Source organism: Microchirus variegatus, assembly GCF_963457635.1.
Source record: "Microchirus variegatus genome assembly, chromosome: 2".
In the NCBI taxonomy this organism is placed as follows: domain Eukaryota; kingdom Metazoa; phylum Chordata; class Actinopteri; order Pleuronectiformes; family Soleidae; genus Microchirus; species Microchirus variegatus.
The window spans coordinates 15,619,812-15,644,935 of NC_139803.1; the positions used below are offsets into that span (position 1 = coordinate 15,619,812).

The 25,124-nt window shown below is 41.3% G+C and overlaps 1 protein-coding gene across 1 annotated transcript in view; it reads right to left on the bottom strand.

The window, feature by feature from the left end:
- Nucleotides 1-25,124, bottom strand: part of lhfpl7 (LHFPL tetraspan subfamily member 7) — a gene marked incomplete at both ends in the record, with an annotated part of 150,379 nt that overhangs the window by 84,579 nt on the left and 40,676 nt on the right. The window contains one exon of the mRNA XM_083910726.1: nucleotides 19,916-20,054. Coding sequence (XP_083766852.1) covers nucleotides 19,916-20,054 — 139 coding nt within the window. The remainder of the gene's footprint in view (nucleotides 1-19,915; nucleotides 20,055-25,124) is intronic.

The following is a 25,124-nucleotide window of genomic DNA, read 5'->3' on the forward strand; positions in this document are numbered from 1 at the left end:
TTATTGTATGATACCAGCTGTCAATCACACGAGTGTCCATATGTGCTATATTTTATCATCTATTTTCCTCTAAATGGGATTATAATATACAAAACTGACATCATGGGCTATTGAAGAAAAAGCCAGTGGAGTTAATGTGGCTAGATGCAGGGTGGGGATCGCCAATTTTCATGGTTGATTTCCTTCAAAACAACACATTTGCTCATGGAAATATCAAGGGATTAGCAGAGCCAGAGGGACTTAAATCCCAGAAGTCAAATCCCGGTAGGTGCGATGAAACCCCTCCCCACAAATCTTCCTCACAAACGTCTCGTTATATGAAAACAGATAGATCTGTGCAGTTGCCTTTACTCTGGTTTAAATATCGTCCGCACAGAAACAGTCCTTCTCTGTGAGAGTGAGTGTGCGGTGACAGATTGAAGATGCTGGGACACTCTGGGGACCGATGATGCCTCGAGCTCCTGAATGTCCGCCCCACTGCTGTCCAAGTTACAACCGGCTCTTTCTCCAGCAACAAGACAAAAAGGCGATGATACAGTTTTTCAAGATTGCCCAATTTCTCTCTGTCTGCCTTCACTCTTAGAAATAAAAGTGCTAAGTAGATTCATATAAGGTTCTTCGGCCTGTCCTCATAGGAGAACCCTTTTTGGTTCCGGGTAGAATCTTTTATAAAGGTTCCACCTGGAACCCTTAAGGCCACATTATACTTCTCCGACTGCGTAATGCGCTATCCGAACGCAACCACGGTGACCCCTCGAGCCTTCATAATTCTGCGTTGTGGACGGATACGCTCTGCAATTTCCCGCCTGATCAGTAGGGGTCGCTGCGCAAGGTTGTTGTGCTTTTGGCTACAGTGAGCAATGGCGTCCGAGAGAGAAAGACTGTTGTTGTTGTTGAAACAGTGGCAATTTCTCACTTTTCTGTGTCACGGAACGCAGTTTTAAGATAATTTGAGGCGAGAAATTGGCCATTTAGAGTCTAAACATGTGGTTTGTGTATTAAAATATGACATATTTATAGTTTGGCAGCGACGTTGTCGGCGGTGATCAGCTCCGCCTCTGTGGACGCTCGGTGCACACAGTGGCCGGCACAGAGCAGCTTCGCTCGGCCTGTCCTGAGGACCAATCGCAGCTCTTGCCGTCTCCGTTGTCCCTTGACGGAGTGACGGACACTTAAAAAATATTTCGTGCAATCGGAGACGACGCAGAGGCTCTACGTAACCGACGCAGAGCACTTTACGCAGGAGTATAAATTGGGCTTTAGTGTTACCAAGAACCCTTTTAAAACCCTTTATTCAGGGAAGGGGTCTTAAGGGGTTCTCTGGATCAAACTGGTTCTTACTGGAACCATTAGTGTTACCAAGAACCCTTGAAAAACAACCTAGAGCCTCAGCCCTTGTAGAAGAACACTTTTGGAACCCTTATTTCTCAGATTGTAGTTTACTTTCCCTCGTTTGTTTTATCCTGACACAAATTGCATCACAGTAGATGTCTTCTGACTGGCTGATTAAATCTAAAGAAGAGCAATTTACAGCCTCTTTCTGAACCATCTCATCGCAAAAGAAAGACTCGCCACAAACTGCATTTTCTGCATTATGAATAATGATAAACAGCCCCCAAATTCATTAACTTTCACTTCTCTTCCATCTCGAGGAGAGTCAAGAGACGTTTTACACAATCCTGGATTGCTCAAGGTTCAAGTTCAGTTCACAAGTTTTGAAGTTTTTTTTTATTTATTCCGTCTAAGTAAAAACTTCACAGAAGTCATCGAGTGAAGGTTCTGAACTGTTCGACTGCATTCGTTTGACGAGGAAAACAATGACAGCTCCAGGTTCCTCAGTTTCTGCCAGAAAATATGCTTTTCTCTTCATACTTCTCAACCTTCCTGACATGCGTTGGTTAGAAGTCGAGAGCCCGGAGGGGAATTCCGGGCCATGATGAAAGAGCGCAGCTTACTCCAAAGTGAACAGGGTTAGACCGAACCGAGAGACCCGCGAGAGGAGAGAAATCATTAATGCATCAAAGGCTGTCAGAAGAAATACAGTCTGAAAGTCTGAAAGTGTAAACACAGCAGATGGTGAGCATCTCATCCTTGGACGGGCGATTCAGCCCCGCTGACACTGTAATAGCCCCTACTGAGGTTGTTTGTGTCTGTCTGTCAGTGAGAAGGGAAAATAGCTGGGATGGATTATGAGATAAGGGTTAGAAGTCTCGACATAACAAAAAAAAATAATATTGCAAAATAAACAACTGTTAGCAGCCTCTTTATATCAAACTCTCTAACAAACAGAGGATGCTTTCTTTCTCCTTCTTCTGCCTCAAAACACAGTCTGTTCAAGCTGCTGTAGAAACACGACGGCACAAGATGGCACTTTTTACAACTTTGGTTTCCAATAAAACTGTAATGACCAAAGTAACTGCAGCAAACGCCTCTACAATAAAGGAGGGCTCAGAAAAAGCAGGCTTTTAAAAGACTCAGTTTCAGCTTTTTTCTTCGTTTTTTTTCTGATTCACTTTGTATTTCATTTGTTGAAATTTTATTCACATCCTAATAGCCATCAATAAATATATTTGCCAGGGGGGAAAAACACTTTACAGAATGGAAATATTCACTGGCAGACCTTTCAATACAACAATAGAGGAAGTCAAGCTTTGTATGAGAATACATTTGCTTCAATCTCCATGGGATATTTACACCGATCAATGCCGGTTATTTTGGTATTAGTCCTAAAAAAATATGCACCGTAATGTCCCAAACCGAAACCGGTTTCTTGTTTTCTTACAGATAATTCAGTCGACGTCGGCTCATTTCATGTGTTCTTAGGGCAGAGCGTCAACGAGAATCAAACCTCAAAGTAGAGAAATGTGTATGCACCTTTTTGTGTCCGCAATATCTTTACGCATTGATATGACAAAGATGTGTAACATTTCTGCAATAAAGGTGCCATATGTAAGAATGTGGCCAAAAACGGTTACTACATTCAAATTCAAAATATCAAGGTCTTTTAGGTTTCGTTTTCTGACGTAACTGGCAACCCGTGGTTGCTCGGCAGCTGAGACTCTACTGACTGCAATGAAACTGATAAACATGATTTGCATTCTGCAAAATATTTTTTTTAATGCAAATATTTTGTCTGTACTGTTGTTGTTGGTGAGTTCCGTTTGTTATATGAACATTATTCCTGAGTCTATGTGACATATTAGGAGGATTTTATGGCCAGTGACTAGATTATTACATAATGCACCTTTAAAATATCTAAAAGTGTGGAAAGTGAGGAAATAAAAGTTATTCTCACCACAGAAATCGCTTACTGTGCGTTTAAGAGTCAAAGGACATGTTTGGTGTGATCACCTGCCCTAATTCTGTTCACCTGCGACTAGTCGTCTCTCCCTTTCCGACTGTGTATAAATACCCACTCTCTCCCCTTTGTTCTCTGTGAGATCGTCTTTCCTGGTGTCGTGTTACAGTTCTATTTCCAGTCTTTTTCTGACTTAGTTTGCTCCTTTGACCTTGAGACTCGCCAGTTTTTGTACTCTTTGTAACTGATTCTCTGAAGCTTTTTGAGCCACAATGGTGACACGACAGCATAATCTATAAGACTCGTTTTTTTTCAATATGCAATTCTATCTGACAGCAGGTAAAGGAATTTTCCAATTTAAGACACACAAGATGAACAACTGCCATAAAGCCAACACAAAGGAAAGAGGGTAAAGCTTTTTGTTTTCTCCAGTGGCTTTAGAAAGATAGTGGAAATGGTTTAACTGTAGAAACGAGGAAGTGTGGCAAGTGACAGACATATTTCTCTTGATAGAAAAATATGTTTTTAATCTATACGAAAGAACATTTAACAACCCTTGTGATTCTCGGTGACTATAATTAAACTAATTGGCTTGAGAAATATGTCGGTTTGAATGATCACACTTGATTTAAAGGTCACTTCCTGCTTCGTGGCCTCACAGTGACCCCACAGCCGCCTGATGGAAGAAGTGAAATGAGCAAGAGAGGCTGCTGAGGGGGGAGAGAGGGAGACTTAATCTTCCTCACACGTCTGTCTGCTCCTGTGAGGTGTCTTCTTTAAACTATGATCAGAAGGAGGAGACAGAGAGAAAGGTGAGGCTCTTTACTCCCTGTATCCTCTCCATCTTGTGTGTCTCTGTCTTTTATGTCTTCGCTGAAACAGATTAGATGACAAGCCTCGTCGCGGGGTCGTATCTCATCAGCGGATCAATCAACATGAGTCATGTATGTTATACATGGCGCGTGTATTAATTAGTGTTTAACCTGAATGAGAGCTTTATTATGAAATGACCCAACACTGAGTGAGGCCACATATAGCAGTCCAAAAATACCAGAAGAAAAGCATAAATAATAGCAAAAAAAACTGATTTGCATCAACTAAACGCACCATATATGAGAATTTAATCTTGCTAAGACAGCATAAACATATAGCATATTTAGAATATGAAATATGAACATGAAAGTTATACTATAATGTTGCATTGATCCTAAATAAAGTAATCTATCTCTATCTAGCTTATGGACGACGTAAAAGAGTCTGCGATTATTCAGACTGAAAGTCGAAAATAAAACATTTCATTGTGACTGTGTTTGAGATCCATCATGTCGCTGCGGATGCCTCCGATTCAGCTGGATCAGCCGCATCAGGGTCGGACTGTGTGTGCGGCTTCATCGCCTTGTTGACACATCAGCAGCGGCGGCATCAAATTAAAACAAAGTACAGCGGGGAAAAACAAACGTGTAAACGCGATTCTACGACGACACCAGTGATTCATTTTCATCCTCGGAGGGAAAAAAAGGATCATCGTATATCAAACACGAACAACAGAACGACATCTCAATCTTATCCCTTTTTTTTTTTTTTTTCCTAGAAAGGATCAGCTCTTAGTGGCTTTTCTACTACGGCTGGGGTTTTGCTTCATTCCTTCAATGAGAGTGAGATAAACTGTGACCTGCTTTTGCTGTTGACCACTCTTTGCCCACTTGCTCTTGCAACAACCTCACTGAATCCACCTGATATCTGCTCTCGTGCAGCTGACTCTGAATGTAACAGCCAGGCTGCTGCTGCTGCTGCTGCTGTGATGATGTCCTTGTGAGAAAATATTCCCTCTGTCCATCACTCTGCCTTTGCTGCAGACACTTGAAAGCTCAAACATGTGCTGGATCACCACAGCTCTCCTCTTTTCATCTGTGCAGACCTGCAGGATCAGCACATGCAGAGAGAAGGGTCCCCAGTAGTTCAAAAAAGTGTGTGTTATTTTTCTCGACTTCTTTCGCTTGTGTGCATTTTATCAGCAAAGTGCACAGAACTACCTGAAAAGTGCTGCATTAAAAGTTATGATTACTTATCCTTTTAGCTGTAGAGCTCCGGGTTTCTAACTGTTGTGAAATATTTGCACACTTGCGTTTATACCACCCGTTACAAATGACTTCCTAAGAGTTGGAGGTGAAGGTGAACATTTTAATTAGTGAGCTTCACTGGCTTATAGGTTCTTGTGTGCAAACTTTTTAACTCACATATACACAGAGATGCTAGCTGTAACATTATGTCTCATGGACAAATGAGTGGTATCTCCCATCTAATTCTAAGTAGGAAAGCACATAAGCTTAAATCCTGAAATCCCTGTTCTTTCAACATGTTATAAATTAGACTTCACTTCTTCTTAAGATGGTCAAATTCTGCCAAAATCCTTTTAAACTATAGTTAAAAGGTCTAACGTGAGGGATTTAGTGGGGTATAGAGGCAGCAGTATAAGTATTTATTAAAACAATAAGTGGATAATCACATAAGACTAAGAATTAAACATTCATATCAACACAGGGAGTGTGTCCTAGAAAAGTAAGGGTGGAGGAGAGAGATATTCAACTGGTTGCAGGCTGAACAATCATGGTTAAATATTATACACACAGGTCCTTAAAATCTCCTTTACTCCATTGTGTCACAGATCGATTTCCAAATATAGTTTCTGAACAATATTTTGTGCAGTATTTAGATGCAAGCATTTTTTTTATATTCTTCTCTATAAATAGATTGATACAGTACGTTAACTTCACTGACTTTTTCAGTAACGTACGACGTCACGTAGGCCAACTGAGCAGGGCTAGAGGGCTAGTGGGCTACATGATCATCGTAAGAACTGACCTTAAAAAAATTATCTTGTAAAAACAGATCAGAAAAAAATCTGGTAAAAACAGACCCTGAAAAAAAATCTGGTAAAGACAGACCGGAAAAAAAATCTGGTAAAAACAGACCTGAAAAAATATATCGTAAAAACAGACCGAAAAAAATCTCTCGTAGAAACAGACCTGAAAAAATATATATCGTAAAAACAGACCCCCGAAAAATATCTCGTAAAAACAGACCTGAAAAAAAAGATCTTGTAAAAACAGACCCGAAAAAAAAAATCTCGTAAAGACAGACCCGAAAAAAAATATCTTGTGAAAACAGACCCGAAAAAAAAATCTCGTAAAGACAGACCCGAAAATAAATATTGTAAAAACAAACCCGAAAAAAATAAATCTTTCTAAAATCTAAAATTGTTTTTTCACAGTTTGTCCTTCCTGTCCATGATAATAATGAGCTAATCCAGGGAAATTGATGGAACACCTATCTCTAATCAATGTAACATCAGCAGTTGTCCTACTATTAAGAATCCAGTCACACAAGAGCAAATCAAAGACCACACCAACAGGAGACGATGCAGCCCTATCTTTTGTACTTCATGCAAATGAGAAAGTCATAAACACAAGCAACAGCAAATGAGAAGCAAAGCCTAATCAATCAGGGTGTGCGTGTGACAGGTACCAGCAGTCTGAACTCTTCATATTGCCGACAAAAACAAATTCCCAACAACGCAGATGGCCCAAACAATAACATGACAGCACGCCACAAGCTCTCACTCATCACTGTGCACTCAAGAAAAGCCTACGAGCGCAGGATCAATCACTGCACGAGGGGGAAGAGGATAAAACGACAGGAGAGAAATGAAAGTGGAAGGAAAAGCACACATAAAGACACACATATAAACACCCACAAACAATCGCTGAGAGAGGACTGAATTGAAACGGCTGTAATCCAACAACCACAGACACAACAGTGAGTCATCCCGGCTGTTGTTTTCATCCAGTGGGAATTCCTGGAAGAGGAACACACCCACACACCAACACACCTACATACATATTTATGATGTGTATTATTCTGTGTCCACGACTGAGTCAGCATGTCTGAAAACACATACCGTATCTATAGTTCAACAACACACAACACACACCTGTGTGCTCGCAGTCTGTATAGTTTGTGTTATCCAGTGAAACTGCAATAATAGAGGATGTGATCAGTGGGGATAAGAAACTGTAAACGTTGCTAATATTGTAATATTGACCAAGAGTCTGTTTTAACAGTGTTGGACTTTTAGGAAAGGACACACAAGCCAGATAAAGAACGCTTAGGTCCATTGAGACTTGGTGCAAAGGACTTATTTAGATTAGGAATGGGATAATACCACTTTTTGTTATGTCTGATACCAATATAGTCATTTTTGACCATTTATGAACTATATCTTGATGACACATTTGCACCGAGCCATTTTGAAGACATAATTCTCCAACTGTGTAAGAAATATTGTTCTCCTGAAAAGAAGAAACCAACAGCATACACATGACCTAGCTAAAATGCTTAAGCAGATTTTCATTTACTTTTTTTTAACAGTCTGTGCAAAGTGAAGCATACACTCTTAGAAACAAAAGTGCTAAGTAGAACCATATAAGGTTCTCCGACTTGTCCTCATAGGAGAACCCTTTTTGGCACCAGGTAGAACCTTTATAACCTGGAACCCTTTTGGAGGGTTCCACCAAGAACCCTTTTTAAAACCCTTTATTCAGGAAAGGGATTTTAAAGGGTTCTCTGGATCAAAATGGTTCTTACTGAAACCATGAGTGTTACCAAGAACCCTTGGCAAGTGTTCAAGCAAATGGTTCCAGGTAGAACCTTTTTCTAAGGTTTCCAACTGGAACCCTTTTGGAGGGTTCCACCAAGAACCCTTTTAAAACCCTTTATTCAAGAAGGGGTTTTAAAGGGTTCTCTGAATCAAAATGATTCTTATTGGAACTGTGAGTGTTACCAAGAACCCTTGGCAAGGGTTCAAGCAAATGGTTCCAGGTAGAACATTTTTCTAAAGTTTCCACCTGGAACCCTTTTACTGGAACTGTGAGTGTTACCAAGAACTCTTGGTGAGTACTTTAACATGATCTGGACGTGATCGGATTGCTCAGGGTGGAAGTTCAAACTAGGTCTACATGGGGTCTCTGTGACTGACTAGCACCACCCCATGAAGTTAACACTTAGCTTGCCTGCTACTACACAAACTAGACCATTGTCTACTTGCATGTAACTGCACATCTTCCATAAAGAGCATGGTCCATGATGTGGAGATTAAAAGAAAGCAATTGAGAACATTGGACATCACAATACATGCTTAGGGGATGGATTTCTTTAATTTCCTGGTGCCAACATTTTAGATACATTACAAAGATATGGCCTAATTGCCCTCTACTGAACTAAACTGCAGCACACGGCATTCGGCTAGTCCTGGATTTCTTCTATTTACAGCGGCATAGAAACAGCCTTTAAGTGCAGGATCTGGCTTCAACCTCATCATCATCTCTCCTGTACGTTGCAAAATGAAAAAAGCAGAGAGGCCTACAGAGGTGGAGGACTCATGTAATATGCATGGCTGCTGGTTCTTTGAGTGTGTGTGAGTCCATGTGTGTGTGTGTGTAACGGCCAAGCAGGATAAGACAGGGGAGGAATAAGAAGCAGCCAAACATCTTTTGGACACTGCTCTGGTTTTTCTCTTCCGAGTTCAAATGAAAGGACCATGTTCGTCCACCAGAACAAATATGAAAAGGCAGACAAAGAACCACAATGGCCTCTCCTCTCGTCTGCTTTCAGTCCATCTCAGTCCATCTTTGGCCTCTCCTCTGTCAACATTGGTGCCGCAGTGACACAAGCCATGCAGGTGTAATTAATGTCTGTTAAAAACGAGCATGCAGGCACTCAAAGGGTTTCCAGCATATACAGAAATATAAGGAAGGTTAATTAATATTGTAAGGAACATTAATGTCAAAGGAAAATGATATCTTCACATCTAAGCGGGGAGAAATATCAAATCACATATTATGCACTTTCAAAAGGCAAGGTTCAAGATAGATATGAAAAAAATAAAATAAATAAATAAAAAAAAACTGTTGATCTCAGACATTTTAAGAGATCTCTCAAGTAAATTAAAGGAAAAGAGATGAATAGGACAGGATGAAAGTTCAGTCTTAATTACTGCCGGGATCTAATTGACTGCTCGACCAATTACTGTGGTTTTTGTGGGTAATGTATACGTGAAACAAACAGAGCCAAACGCTGCAGTGCTCATAATTACAGCAGACATCAGATTGGACCAATCGCCAAGCTTGGCAAACACAAACACACACACACACTCACACAGGCTTTCATTCATTAAGGAGACATTAAGCATTGCGGGGCCATTAGGCAAAATGAGAGATGCTGTAATATCGCAGCGAAACACACAAAGCAGTAAATCAAACGTGTCGCATGTTTGTTGAGGCTTTGTCAAGCTTGCAGGTGACCTGGCAGTGTGGTGTTTCTCCAGTAAATGATACTGATTTCTGTGTAAATCTGTTTGAATTCTGTGATATTTGGATAATGTATGTAAAAACAGCGCCCTGTAGGGCTTAAATCGGTTACTGCAGTTGCAATTGAAAATCAGTAGCATTGTGTTCACACACAAACACATAGACAAACATAACCTGTATGGTTTGTTTCTATACACATTGCACCTAATCAACAGTCTGAGAGAGTATCTGCTTTAGAGGAACAGCAGAGAATCATCACATCCTCCTACAAAGTGAAAGAGAGACAAAATGCTAACTATCCATGCCTGAAGTTCTGTCTGTTGCTTCTCTTTATAGGAGACAAAAATCTATATCGGAATGTCGTCAGCGTACTCTTTGCCGTCTATATTTGAATGGATCTCAGGTGTGACCCTTGTTTTTCTTCTCTGGTCAAGGCATTTCTGAGAGGGGTACTGAGGCTTTCTAGGTATAGTAAGTATTTCTGACGCTTAGCTGCCCTCTGTTAAAGGTCACATAGAGTGGTCACATAAATGTTAGTTATGGAGGTCTACTTACATATATTAACTTGTTTTTATGGTCAAAAACCTCCTAGTTGCTGTAAACTGGCCGATAGAAATCCTCTTTTCTGACAGTGTTTTTCAGCCGCGATGTTTCAGAGTGAACTTTCACCCCCAGAAGACAGACTCTGTGATTGGCCAGTACTATCCAGCACATCCGTTCTCAGAAGCGCAGCGCTCCCCTCTGGAACGGCGGATGCACTGCTCCTCATTATCAAAACATTATTTTAACAGTGTTTAAAAATAGCTTCGTCACGACTCCCCGCCGCAGTCCCTTTTATGACTTTAAACCGGAGTCAGACCCAGAGTCAGAAGACACTGTCGCTCGTGAAACACCTCCACAACGGACGTTATTCTTCTTCTGCGGTTCAATGTACGCAACCGGATGTGCCCGGACTACCGCCCGGAGCAGGACGATCAGTTGTTCAGGAGAACCGCTGCTTACGTAACTATTACGGGATTTTCAGGGATCTCGTTGAGCCCCGAGATTACAATAAAACACAACGTTCTCAGCAATGGCTGAACTGTTTGTTTCGAACCGTCAGGCTTCATAAACAAGGTAATGACGCAGATACACACCAAAAAAAACAGCGATAATAGGAACTTCCGGTCTAGTTCCGCTTTAACTCTCGCTGACAGCGAGTGGCACAACCACAAACCAAAAAACCAAACTTAAACAAAGTTTGTGGATCGCAAACGAAAGTTTATTTTGTGAAAACAATGGCTTGTGAAAATATAGTGACCGTGTTTCCACCGAGTGGAAAGCTCTCTCTTGGGGTACCAGAGCAAAATGGTACAGTACAGTCAAGTACAGTACAGTCTAGAACAGCTCCATCTATGTCAGTCAGCTGATTGGGCGACAGAAAAATGTCATTCCGATGTGATCCGTGTAAATATCCCGAGGCGAAATGCCTACTCTTACTCAGTCTTGTTGAGACAAACAGCCACGAACTACGCAGAAGGGAAAAAGGATATCATCCATTGTTGTGTGTTGTCTGTTGTCACATTCATTGTTGTTGGTTGTTGACATCGTACTGGTGCGACGCCGAGTACCTTGTAGCGAACAAGAACGATGCGGCCAATGACATGCAAGGACAGACGAGGATCATACCATTATGTCAAAGAAGGAAGGGGGCAGACGTTCCTAAGACAGCCAGTGTCGTGGTACAGGCCCGGGTTTACACAGGGCGACAGAGTAGCAGTATTTTTTTGAAGAAAATGCACAAAAAGAGTCATTTGTGAGCTGTAAGAGCCAGCTCTTCTAAAGGAGCTGAGCCAAAAGATCAGAATCTCTGCAAAGAGCCGGACTTCCCATTACTGACATATATATATATATGTGTTTGTGCGCGAGTGGGGGAGTGTGTTAAAGGGACACTGTGTAGTATTTATGGGTTTATATAACCCAAAATCCACTTTTTTATACATATTATGTGCTCCTGCATTGTCTAGTCGCTGTATAATAGTTTTTGTTTCATTTTCGTAGTGTTTCAAAAAGTCATGTAAAATAACATGGTCGCGGGCCGCGGTTGCATAGCCACTGTTAGCAGCGAGACGCCATGTTTCTACGAGAGCCTGTAAGGACAAACGCGAGAGAACAAATCAAGCGTCGCTTTACTTGTAGCGGAAGTCCCGCCTCCTCTCTCTCCGCTTCGTCTGCTACGCCCGCGGTAGCTCGCCCTCTCCCTCGCCTCACGAACCTCATCTGCTGACATGGAGAAAGACGACGAGGACGACATTTGACCAGCTGCGGATACCGTAGCGCTCAGGGAAGGGAGGGGGTGAGCAGAGCAGCAGGTCTTTGTTGTAAATGTCAGCCTCTCCTCTAGATGGCACTATAAACTACTTACTTCACCTTTAAGTGTGAGCAATCACATTACTGTCAACAGCAAAAAGCTCTATGCAGCTGTGATTATACAACAAGTGACAAGATCCACATCTTTGATTAATGCCTGTTGTCAGCACACTGTTACAGTCGTCACAGGTACAGGTTACAATGTCATCACCACGCTGCATCTAAACTGGGTCATACTATGTCAGGAAAACCACGGAGCACAGCGGGCCGTTGTGTGAAGGATAAACTGACTTTTCTTTCTTTGATTTCTTTCGGGAGATCGCTGCGCTTCTGTGGCAAACAAGTTCTCTCTCTCTCTCTCTCCGCGAAAATGTATTTTGGAGCTGTGTGAGAGCCTCGGGTCGACCGACTCATGATGAAACGGAATGAAATATCAGTGATCAATGCAAAACAAGCAAAAAAAAAAGGAAAGAAAGGTGGGTTAAGGCCTCCGATTGTGATAAAGCTTATGGGGGAATACTATGCAAGGAAGAGGGGAGCGAAGAGAAAAGGATGAAAGATAGAAATGAATGAACGAAGTGAAGTGACGGGTCAGAAGACAGAGCATTGATTTTTACAACACAGAAAAGTATACAACTACACCGAGTGCCTGAGGGCTGCTGGAAGGAATTCAGAGATAATCAAACAATGTTTCAGCCATGTTTGCTCTCTGTGAAAAGTTCTCATGCTCAGTCAGATACTCCAGCTCTCAGAATACTAATGACGACATGAACGATGGTCCAGTCGTGCCACCTCACGCTAATAAAAGAAGAAACTTAATTGAATTGCTGAAGGGAAACGTTCGGCGAGTACAGCGTGCTGCTCTAATCTAAGCTTGATGTGGAAAATGTATTCATCTGAAGTGCAGAGATGATTGACAGCTGCCATATGGGCTCTGGCAAGGTTGAAAAAACAGCAGGTACTTTGATCAAAGCAACTTCCTATTTTCATCACCACGCTTCAGAGTACATCTGCATAACAGCTTTGCCCCAAAGGGAAAGCTGACACAGCAGGCTGAGCTTCCGTGAGTGTGTAGATACTGTACTGTATGTAGGCGAGGGAACGCACAGCAACATAAACTCCCTTTTCTGTTCCCGAGCAGCCAGAGTCAGGACTCTCTCTGATGAGGGTGCAGATAAGAAGGCACAGTTTCAGAGGATCGCACTGGGGACGTCTTCAAAGGGAAACGTTCACTATGCATAATGGGTTCGATGGAGTTCAGGCCCAAATTTAGAATCCTTTTTTAGGTAAATGTTGCTCCACTGAGCGAGTGATAACATTCCTTCGCAGAATCAACCCACTCTGCCACCGCAAACCTGATGTAAATGTACAAAGTAGTATGGACTACAGATATCAAAAGTTTCTATATATTCTTATAATAAATAATAAAGGTCTAGTTTAAAGTTTAAAGAAGTTTAAAGGTGCATTATGTAATAAATCTAAAGCAACTGGCCATAAAATCCTCCTAATATGTCACAACTCAGGAATAATGTTCATATAACAAACTGAACTCACCAACAACAACAGTACAGCATGAATATTTGCATTAAAAAAAACGTTTTGCAGACTGCAAATCATGTTTATGTTTTGAAATCATGTTTTGGCATGTGGTGCCACCTACCAATCATTGCAGTCAGTAGAGTCTCAGGTGCCGAGCCACCACGGGTTGCCAGTTACGTCAGAAAACGAAACCTAAAAGACCTAGGTATTTTGAAATTGAATGTAGTAACTGTTTTTGGCCACATTCTTACATATGGTGACTTTAAAGGTCCCATATTATACCCTATTGGTGTCCTAATGAACATGTCTGTGACATGCTTTGGTCAAAATACCATAAGGATGAAGCACCACAGCAGTTCAATCACTAACACTAACACACAATCGCTAACAGCAGTGAGCATTTGGAAAAGCGATCATTTGCAGGCTCTAGCAGACACATTGCCGTCATATATAACATGTATCCACTGGACAGATAAATCCTCTGAGGCTGGAAGTTTGTGTAGAACTCTGTGCTGCACTGTGGAGCCAAGAATAGAACTTTTCACGGACTTTGGCCTTTGCCCTCGCCAGCATTCTCACGTGTTTTATGGACAAAGCGGAGCGCCGCGAGATGACAATTCCAAGAATTTAGCGCATTGTGACGTCTCAAGGAGTGCAGAAGTCAACATTGCGTTTTTTATCTCCTGTACATAGACTGAGGAGGACCACAAAAACATGAGTGAGTCATCTTTTTTCACACTTTGCCGACTGGTAGGGCCTCCAGAGTCCCAAATATAAGGATTTAAATGATTAAAAAGTAGATTTTTATTATTAAAGTTGATTTTGCATAATATGGGACCTTTAAGATCAAAAACATTATTGCGCGATAATATAAAGTCAATGAAAACATGCAAATCTACATACATTTTGCATAGTGCGCTCAAGTTTAAATAATAAAACTCAAGCCTCAATCTCACGTGACGCAGCATCATAAAAGCTTAACCTTGTGAGGAAGCATGAATTATTATTACTTTCATAATTATTTCATGGTTGCCCATAGACCCAGGCCAACTATAGCTAAGTGGTAGTGGGGTATGGGTTCAATTCCTACCTCTGCTAGTCTACATGTCGATGTGTCCTTGGGCAAGACACTTAACCCCTATGGTACAGCGTGTGAATGGGTATGACATTTTTTTCTTTCCCAGAGGGCCACACTGAAATAAACGACACAAATTGGTTGCCACTTTTTTCAGTTTGGACTATGAACGTTCCTAAGAACTACTTTGGACTAGTCCAAAATCTGCCGTGCAGCCTTTTCCCTGCATCTATGAACTGGTGTAGAGAAATTAGATAAAGATGGAGGGAGAGATAAGGTAACATTAATTATTATTATTAAAATTAGCTTTAAAAGAAACTGTAATTTGTTTCATATTCTATGCATTCCACTCAGATCACATACCCCGGTACAGTAGTATTTCTGATTTACCTCCAAGTACCACGAGAGCAAGCTCGCGTACCGCTGGTGGTACATGTACCACTGTTTGAGACCCAAGCACCTCGATCAAATAGTGCAAACTGCGCTGAATTCAGAAGACGCCATCTGTTCCACTTTCCTCCTTATTTATTTACATCAGAGCATTAGCGTAGGGAGAGGGGGAGCTGTTGGCTGCAGCCTTAGCATTGTACACTAATAAAATATTAATAATTAGTTTAGCCAAGTAGTATTTCTGGTGTTGCCCGAGGGAAGAAGCAAAATATATTGAGTTATCAGTCTCATCCCTGGAAGTGGACCGATCAAAAGTGGAAACTACTACTGATGATACATTTGGTAAACTAAGACCAGTAGAAGCTTTGTCCAAATACATGTAGATGTTCAATACCATTATCCCTTTTATGCCTTAAACCCATGAAACCTGCAAAGAACCCAATCACTTTCATTCAAATGAATAAAAAGGAGAACAGTATGGGTGATGAATGCAGTGAATCAGACTGGGGTGTTAGTATATAAGCACACTCTGACTTGTCTTTATGTTTTTATGGCTGTGATCCTGCAGGAAAACAGCTGTGATGAAGCTTGTATATACAGTATATATATATATGTGTGTGTTCTGAGCTCGAGAACACTCAGTGGAATCATGAGAATCAAAGCATTGATGCACAGTGAAACCCCAACATGGTTTCAAGATGCTCCGGCGTTCAGCAGCTCTGCCTGAATAACCTCAACGGAAATGATCAGCGAGAATAAAAAAGTTAACTCACTGCTACGATATAACTGGGAAGTTAGCGACATAAAGAGGTAAAATGTACATGTTTACGTCTGCTCACACGCAAAAACATACATACACACACCACCACTAGCTATCTAAGCAATGGATTCTGACCACTGAGGACAGCCTGATGAAATATGCATGACAGGGGGAAAAAGCATCACCGCATCAGTGTTCCGCCTTCCTCCCTCCGAGCGTAAAACATTGACAACGGCAGCACTTGGCGGTGCGGCGGCTCCCCCGCCGCACGGAGCGCGCCGAGCTGAACGACAGAGGGTTGGGCAAGTTCACATCTAATTGTGGACTTCACCCATGGGAGCGCTGGCCAGAGAAAGGGAAAGAGCCGGACAGGTTTGCCTGGTTCAACCCGGCAGTGCTCAGCTTTTAGAGAAAGATGTAACAGAATTAGGGCTGCAACGAACCGTTATTTTCATAATCGACTGATCTGTTGATTATTTTATGGATGATTCGAGTACTTGTACCTCGTCTCCTCCTATGTCTCCTGCTTCCACCTCCAGCATGAAATCCAAGGCTACTTCTATGTAGCTTATTCCTCTTTTGTAAGTCGCTTTGGATAAAAGCGTCTGCTTAATGCTTAAATGTACACTACCGTTCAAAAGTTTGGGGTCAGTTAGAAATGTCCTTATTTTTGAAGGAAATTCACTTATTTTCAATAAATTAATCAGAAATACACTCAATACATTGTTAATGTGGTGAACGACTGTTCTAGCTGCAAACGTCTGGTTTTTAATGGAATATGTACATAGGTGTATAGAGGCCCATTTCCAGTGTTCTAATGGTACATTGTGTTTGCTAATCGCGTTAGGTGGATGGTTAGAAAACTCTTGTGCAAAACACGCGAGAGTGCTGGCGAGAGCAACGGTATCCGAAAATCGGAAGTTCGCGAAAAGTTCTAGATTTGGCTCCACAGTGCAGCACAGAGTTCTACACAAACTTCCAGCCTCAGAGGATTTATCTGTCCAGTGGATACATGTTATATATGACGGCAATGTGCCTGCTAGAGCCTGCAAATTATCACTTTTCCAAATGCTTACTGCTGTTAGCTCCCAGTAGCCTCTGTGGCTGATGTCATTTCCTCTCTCTTTTTTTTAAGGTGGACTTTTAAGGTGGACCTAAAGAGATACAACTAAACAGAGTGTTCTGAACAGGGCTGTTTTGACAGGGTGATTGAACTGCTGTGGTGCTTCATCCTTTTTGTATTTTGACCAAAGCATGTCACAGACATGTTCATTAGGACACCAGGGCACTAGGTTAACTTGGAGAAATAGGGTATAATATGACCCCTTTAATGGAAAACTTGGAAAAATTGTATAGGTGACCCCACACTTTTGAACTGTAGCATAAGTGTAAATGTTGAATGACACATGACGATTTGCTTCAACAGTCTGTTCCAGCGGGAAAATCTGAAACTGGAATGAGAAACTAGATACTGTGCTAAACCATGAGATCAAGATGGGATTCACATTTTATCTGCAAAGGGAAGGTTGACAAGTGGTCTGGTCAGCACTTCATCTGCTCAGTCTGATCGACAAATGCAGCACTGATAATGTGCAAAATATGCACACCACGAAGAAAACCACTGATCTTAATCTTGTTTCCGTTTATCTGCTGACTCTTAACACACACACACACGCAATGGGAAAACAAACACTCCTCTGATCTGGCCTCTTCAGGGCTTTGGGTGCTCTCTGTGAAACTGCCGTCTATCGAGACAAGAGTCGACCTGGAAACAGAACAAAGGCTCAGCTCCTCACTTCACATTGTTATTTAGCAAAGTCAGTTTGCAACGAAAGACACACAAAAACACTGAAAATAACTTCACACACACACATGCACACACAGTCTTTGCTCATCTTCAAAACTCTTTCTCATCTTCCCTGAGCATCATTGATCTGAGGCAGACAGAGACGTATGAGAGTCTGAGCTGTGAGCAACAAGCACCACTTGAAACAAAACATTAACCATGCCTTGTAGGAAAAAAAAGAAAGAAAGAAAGAAAGAAAAGAAAAAAAAAATAAGGCTTTGCCGATAAAGATTTAACCTGCACGGTGAATTCAGCCTCTAATTATGCTTGCTGAAATGCCACATGCAGGGATTTAAATGAGCTACTTGATATTCTCAAAGGATTGGGGCTGTGTAATTGCTGCTGACGCATTATAAATGAGGGGAAAAAACATAACAATTAGAGATTTGGGGATACAGTTGATGAAGTGTGTTGATGAAGTGGCTTTAGATTGCCTGAAGGAAAAGCATGGGAGCCTCAGAAAATGCCAGAAAGCGTCAGAAACATGGAGAAAGAAGACATGAGTTTACAGGTTGATGATGATGATGATGATGATGACCACTGGACTGTACACTATTTAATTTAATATTGTTTTTTAAATTGTTTTTATAGTTTATTTTTATTGTATTTTGGCACCAATTTCACCAAAGCACATTCCCTGTATCAAGTCTAGCATACATGGCAATAAACCTGTTTCTGATGTACTACAACATGCTTTACAGCTAGCTCAGCAATGCTAAAATGCTAACTACTAGCGATGCACAAATTAGCTCTGATCTTAGTTATTAGGGCCCTAGCACCAATGGCAGGGGCCGAAAACGGCTACTGCCCAAGACGAACCAAAAAGTCGACCGTAACCATGGCCTCAAGTCAACAGGAAGTCGGCCATTTTGCATTATTTGCACCCTACATAAATGAGCGTACCCCTCTGAGCGTGTTTGTCGTACCAACATTAAAAAAAATGCAACAATTTGTACGAGACACAAAACATTGTCAAAATGTTTTACAGATTCAAAATCAGCATTTTCTGCGAATTTCCAATCCATTTGCCACAAAACCCATAACTTTGGCACGCATTGGCCTATCGCCGCTTAAACTTTATAGGTGACACGAGACACCGACCCAGAACACGTCTCCAGACACAAACTTGACCCAACAGGAAGTCGGCCGTTTTGACTTTAGCCACCAGTTCGCCACAAAACAGGAAGTGAACCTAGAACTTCAACCAGACATTGACCGACTGACTCGAAACATCGTACGTGACACAAGAGACAGACCGACAACATGTATATGTTATTGTTGTTATTCTGTGGCTTCGCGGTCATGTCTGGAAGGGATTAACAAATACTAATACAATAAGTGAAGACTACCAGTTTGTGCACCGTACATTTACCGCCATTTCTGCAACACCAGCATACTACAGATATAATCCTCAAGAGAAAGGCTGCAAAAAAAAAAAAATCTGCTCTTGTCTACATGCCAATTTGTTCCAGGGCAAGACACTTAACCCCAAATTGCTCCTTGTGGCTGTTCCAGCAGCCTGTGAATGGGGCATGATAGATGTGTATTTGAAAAGGCACAGCATATGGATGCAAATGAAAAGGCTATCGTGAAAAGTGCTGTGAGTGGTCATTACGACAACCAAAGAGCTATAGAAACACAGGCTATCCAGCATTTATTTGCTATTCAGCAGCGGAACACAAAGTTCACGGACGGCTAATGAGATCATGTCAAGGATTTATCCCCTAAAAATATGTTTCTTTGCTATTATGTACGCAATAGTTTTTCTGAGCACAGAAAATATAATGTAGAAATAGTTAACTTTTGCTGAATTATGAACAGCATAATGCTTAATTTATTAACTGCCACTGAATGACTCCGATATTCAAGGCAAGCGTGTGAAGGGCAGCGACGCGAGTGTGTTTTTCCTTCTCGAGCCCAAGGACTGACAAGACCACAATTTGTTTACGAGACTACTTCTCTGTCGGAGTGAAAGCGGCAGCCTGATAAGCTGCATGTAGCCGTGAACCAATGACCTGTGTTAAGGAGGCGTAATTGTCTTTTTACAACGGGCTCTAAATCTATCTTCACCCTCTTCTTCACAAGTTCACCCCTACAAATGCCATGCAGACTCCGGTTGCCTAGCAGCAACTGTAGTATTCAGGATTTTGTTTTTTTGAGTGATGAGTAACAAAGAAAGCTTCATTGCACAGCGTTTGTTGGTCAAAACAGAACAGTAAAAGGATGTCATTGTCTTCATTAGCACGTGTAAGTGTGTGCGTCTTTTTTACGCGTAATTCACATTTGAACCAACCTGAAGCCATCTGCATGTAACCAGCCAGAGTGCAGATCCTCCTCTCACATCCTCCACCGGGCAGGAAGATGGTGATGATGGCCAACAGGGAGCTGACGGCCAGCAGAGCACAGCCGCCCGAGCAAAGCACCGCACTGGTCTGAGAACAAAACACACACATGGAGAGAGCCATTTAATTTGAACTCCACGTGATTTGACAGTTTAATATATGTAACGAAAAACATTTCCACCGATGTGTGCTTGCATTGACACCTCGCCAAAGATAAATAGACATAAAGTTATGATCCAATGCATTGTTTGAAAAAATCTTCCCTGAAAACCAATCATCTGTCAGTTCAGGTCAGATCATTTAATCTCACATTCAATCCTCCAGCAGGTTAATGGTCGCCTCAGCTGGAAAACAGCACTCTGTGGCCAAACAACAAGGCCACTGTCCCTTTTCATTACGTCTTCATTTGATCACGTACACGCACGCTGCGGCTGGAGCAAAAACCGAGGCAAAGGAAGGACTCTTAACACCTTACAACGAACAGAATCGTTCACATTTTTTCTGTTTCCGTTGCCGTAAATATGCAACGGTTTGTGCTAGCGGAAAAATTCCAGCGTTTTCTGAAAGCTGAGAAGTTGCACATCATGTGGTCATTACGATAATTTCCCTTGCGCTGTTGCATTAAGCCAGCGAATCAGCGCCTTTGTCACCAGAGAGGAGAGAGTTGGAAAAGCGCTTGCACATAGTTTCCAGTTTTTTTGGCCTGTTTTTGGACATTGAGACAAAAACTCAAATTTTAAATATGTTTTACACTGATCACATTTCAAATTTAACACGCAAAATCTGGTGTTCGGTCTTTTTTTCCAAATAAAACTGCTTTTCTTCTTTTTAAATTGTTAATTCACTATTTTAACAAGCAGTAAATTGTAAATAACTGCCAGATATACTGAAAGTTACTCTGGAGTAATGGGCAAAGGCACTTACACACAGGACATTTTCTGGCCCTTTTATGGTTAAAATGAAGCAAAACTATGTAAACAGCATTTTCCGATTACCTTATCATGAACTAGAAAAGCACTCGGAGAGCGCAGACCCCGCTGAGGCAGCTCAGCCCCCCACCAGTGATAGCGTCTACGGATCATGCCCAAAATGTAATCACTTGTTCCTGGTTACATTGTGGACATTTCCTGGATATTTCATCCAAATCTGTCCGTTACATTTCGAGTTATGTTGCAGACAGACAAACAGACAAACTCCGGTGAAAGTAGAAGAGAGTAGAAGTTCGGAAAAATTTGCAAAAGCAGGGTCTTATCAAAGCTCCGCCCTCTCGTTGATACCGAGAACATCACACATCAGTGATTGACAGGTGCACCAGAGAATCAATATCTTCAGTCTGAACAAAGGGATCGGCTATTTATTAAAGTTTATCCCAGTACTGCGACAGCTACAGACACTGTTTTTCCCCCTTAAAACTATATTTACTGAAGGCTATCAGGATGGGCATTTAGACACAAACTACAGACTACAGCTTTAATCATATTTATTTGATAAGGTCTCTTCTAAAATGTCCAGAAATTGTGTATCTGAAAATGTTAGACATATTATTTAGAGTTGTGAACAGAAGTCGTCCAGTCTGTATTCAAAATAAATTTAAATTAAGAGAAGGAAATTATAATTTAAGAGGGTTGTTTGTATTTGAAAATTATAAAATACAGACATGTTTCAGTAATCTGGGATTAGTTCTTTATGTTTCAGAAAAGCCTTAAAATGAAAAAAAAAAAAAAGCATTATTGTTGAAATTAAGAGAATGTGAATTGGTATTGAGTCCTGTTGTGGTTTTGTGGTATTGTTGCGGGTCAACAGGTTAAGCCAAGATAAGCTTCAGCCTATTCCTTTTTTCCCAAGAACAAAAAGAACTAAAATAACATTTATTCAATATTTATGCCAATAAAAAAAGTCTAAAACCACAATTTGCATGTTGCTTTAAAGGGACACTGTGTAGTATTTATGGGTTTTTATAACCCAAAATCCACTTTTTTATACATATTATGTGCTCCTGCATTGTCTAGTCGCTGTATAATAGTTTTTGTTTCATTTTCGTAGTGTTTCAAAAAGTCATGTAAAATAACATGGTCGCGGGCCGCGGTTGCATAGCCACTGTTAGCAGCGAGACGCCATGTTTCTACCGGAGCCTGTAAGGACAAACGCGAGAGAACAAATCAAGCGTCTCTTTACTTGTAGCGGAAGTCCCGCCTCCACTCTCTCCGCTTCGTCTGCTACGGCCGCAGTAGCTCGCCCTCTCCCTCGCCTCACGAACCTCATCTGCTGACACGGAGAAAGACGACGAGCACAACATTTGACCAGCTGAGGATACCGTAGCGCTCAGGGAAGGGAGGGGGGTGAGCAGAGCAGCAGGTCTTTGTTGTAAATTTCAGCTTCTCCTCTAGATGGCATTATAAACTACTTACTTCACCTTTAAACTTTACTCAAGAAATAGTGATGACCTTTCACACGTTATCGTGTCACCCTGATTTTAAAAGGAATATGAAGGGATTGTAAACAATCATCAGAATAATCTGATAAAGAAACTCTGTCTCCATGTTTAAATCACCACCAATCTCTATTCTCATTTCTTCCTCGCACCATAACTTACATCACCAGAGGATTTAATCAAAGTTCCCTTTTTGAGTTACACTCCTCAAAGTCAAACAGGCAAAAACAGAACCTCCTCAATGAAAATCAATTAAGGTCAATAGTCAGATTACTGGTAAACATAGTCATCGGGCTTGAGCTCCCTCACCTTGACACCGTATACTGTATGTCAACAGACTGAGGAGCAGAGCCAGCAGCGTTCTCAGGGACATCACACACCCTGGAAAAACCACAAACTGAGCCGCTGCCATCCTGTGAATGGTTCACGGGTCAAAGATCCATCGCCAGACGGCTGAGAAACGGCTTCAATCCCAGAGCTTTGACCACATTTATAGGCAATTTAATTGTTTCTATCACAAGCAAATATCCTTAATTTAACATTACAAAGCCAAAGGTAATGACTGTATTTGAGGAAGGTAATACACTCTCAAAAATAAAAGTGCTAAGTAGAACCATATTAGGTTCTTCGGCTTGTCCTCATAGGAGAACCCTTTTGGAGGGTTCCACCAAGAAAACCTTTTAAAACCCTTTATTCAGGAGAGAGGTTTTAAAGGGTTCTCTGGATCAAAATGGTTCTTACTGGAACCATTAGTGTTACCAAGAACCCTTGAAAAAGTGATTTTTCAGAAGCAAATGGTTCCAGGTAGAACCTCAGCCCTTGTAGAAGAACCCTTTTGGAACCCTTATTTCTAAGAGTATACTCTGATTTTATTTGCACATATTTTTGATCAAACTGCTGATGTATGTGTGTTTTTAACCCCTTAAACCTACCTTTGTATTCATCTGCTATAAAAACATAGTCAATTTTATTTTCCTAATACTCACAAAACAAGTCCGAAAGTCTATTTAAGTGCAAAGATGAATGTTTAGAAATGGCTTTTAGTGTTTCTTAGGCTTATTTACAATGTCGGACGAGACGAAAACAATCATTTATATCATCGTAAATGCATCCATGGTGCGGCCATTTTTGTAATCCTTGAAAGGGGAGATTGCATGTTTTTAGACTGTGGGAGGAAGCCATAAAACCCGGAGAAAACCCACGCACACACGGGGAGACCAACCAACATACAAAAAGTTAATGCAAAAGTTAAGAGGAAACAAAACAGACACATTGAAAAGTTCTAAAGTATATGTTGAACCGAAAGAGTTTCAGATGTTCCCCCACAACCTCTGCGTCTCCACGGTGCAGCTTGATCCGCGTCTCCTCCGACACCAACTCCACAACTTCAATAACGCCACAACCCACCATCCCTCGTCAAATTTTTAAAAACGTGTCCGCCTCGGACAAGTGTGTGACACGCCGGCACAGTCAGAATACAGCGGCGCGCATTAGTGATTAGCATGCAGGCGGGGGGCGATCACAGAGAAATGTCTAACATACACGAGGGAATTAAAGCCCTGAAACATCATGTCATTATGCATGTCCCTGATGAGACTGACATGAATGGAGGCAGGATGAAAGCAGAGCCATTTCCATGCCTGACAGAGGATTTAATTAGCCCGTTCTGGGTGTTTGGCAGAAATGGAAGCTGGGAAATATCGAGGTGTCGCCACGTTTGCTGGCAAAGACGATGATGATACTTTTGACCTTTATTTGTCCGGTTTGGCCGAGAGTGTGTGTGTGTGTGTGTGTGTGTGTGTGTGTGTGTTCGTGTTTCACCCCCCGCATACAGAGGAGTTTACACACACACATCCACATCTGGATTGCAGATCAGCTCATTGAGAACTGCTGGGAAGTGCCTTGCACAAGGGCACCTTGGCCGTATCAATTAAATAAAGGTAGAACGTGTGCAGAATGAGAACTCCTTCAGGAAAGTGATTTTTACAGCAAACCATTTCAAGACTATTCAATTTAATTCACGATTAAAATGCCGTCATTATTTAGTCGTCATTTCTCGGTACTCTGTCTGGTCACGTTGGCTTCTTTTGTAATGGCTTCTGGGACAGGAAGTGATGCATGCTTCAGTATCAGCAAAGAAACAATGGACAGAGAAACTCTTAGGAAGATATGGCCCTCGTCCACCGTTTCCAATTAAATTCTAAAAGTAGTGCTGAACGATTCATCACAAAACAAGTGCAAAATCCACTGTAATTGATAGATGACAACATGTGTGTTCAGATAAGAAAAAATGTTTTGTTTGATAATGAAAGATGCCAAAAAAAAGTCAAATCATCATGATTTGACTTTTTTTTTCATGAAACTACACGTAACAAGCAACAAATATCAGTTGTACCAATTCTGAATCATACAGCGATCACAATATATGCCAAATTAATTGCAATATCAGTTTGTTTTTACCATATCTTACAGCTCTACTTAAAGGTGCATTATGTAATAAATCTAAAGCAACTGGCCATAAAATCCTCCTAATATGTCACATAGACTCAGGAATAATGTTCATATAACAAACTGAACTCACCAACAACAACAGTACAGACAAAATATTTGCATTAAAAAAAAATATTTTGCAGACTGTAAATCATGTTTATGTTTTGAAATCATGTTTTGGCATGTGGCGCCACCTACCGCCGTCTAAGAATCATTGCAGTCAGTAGAGTCTCAGCTGC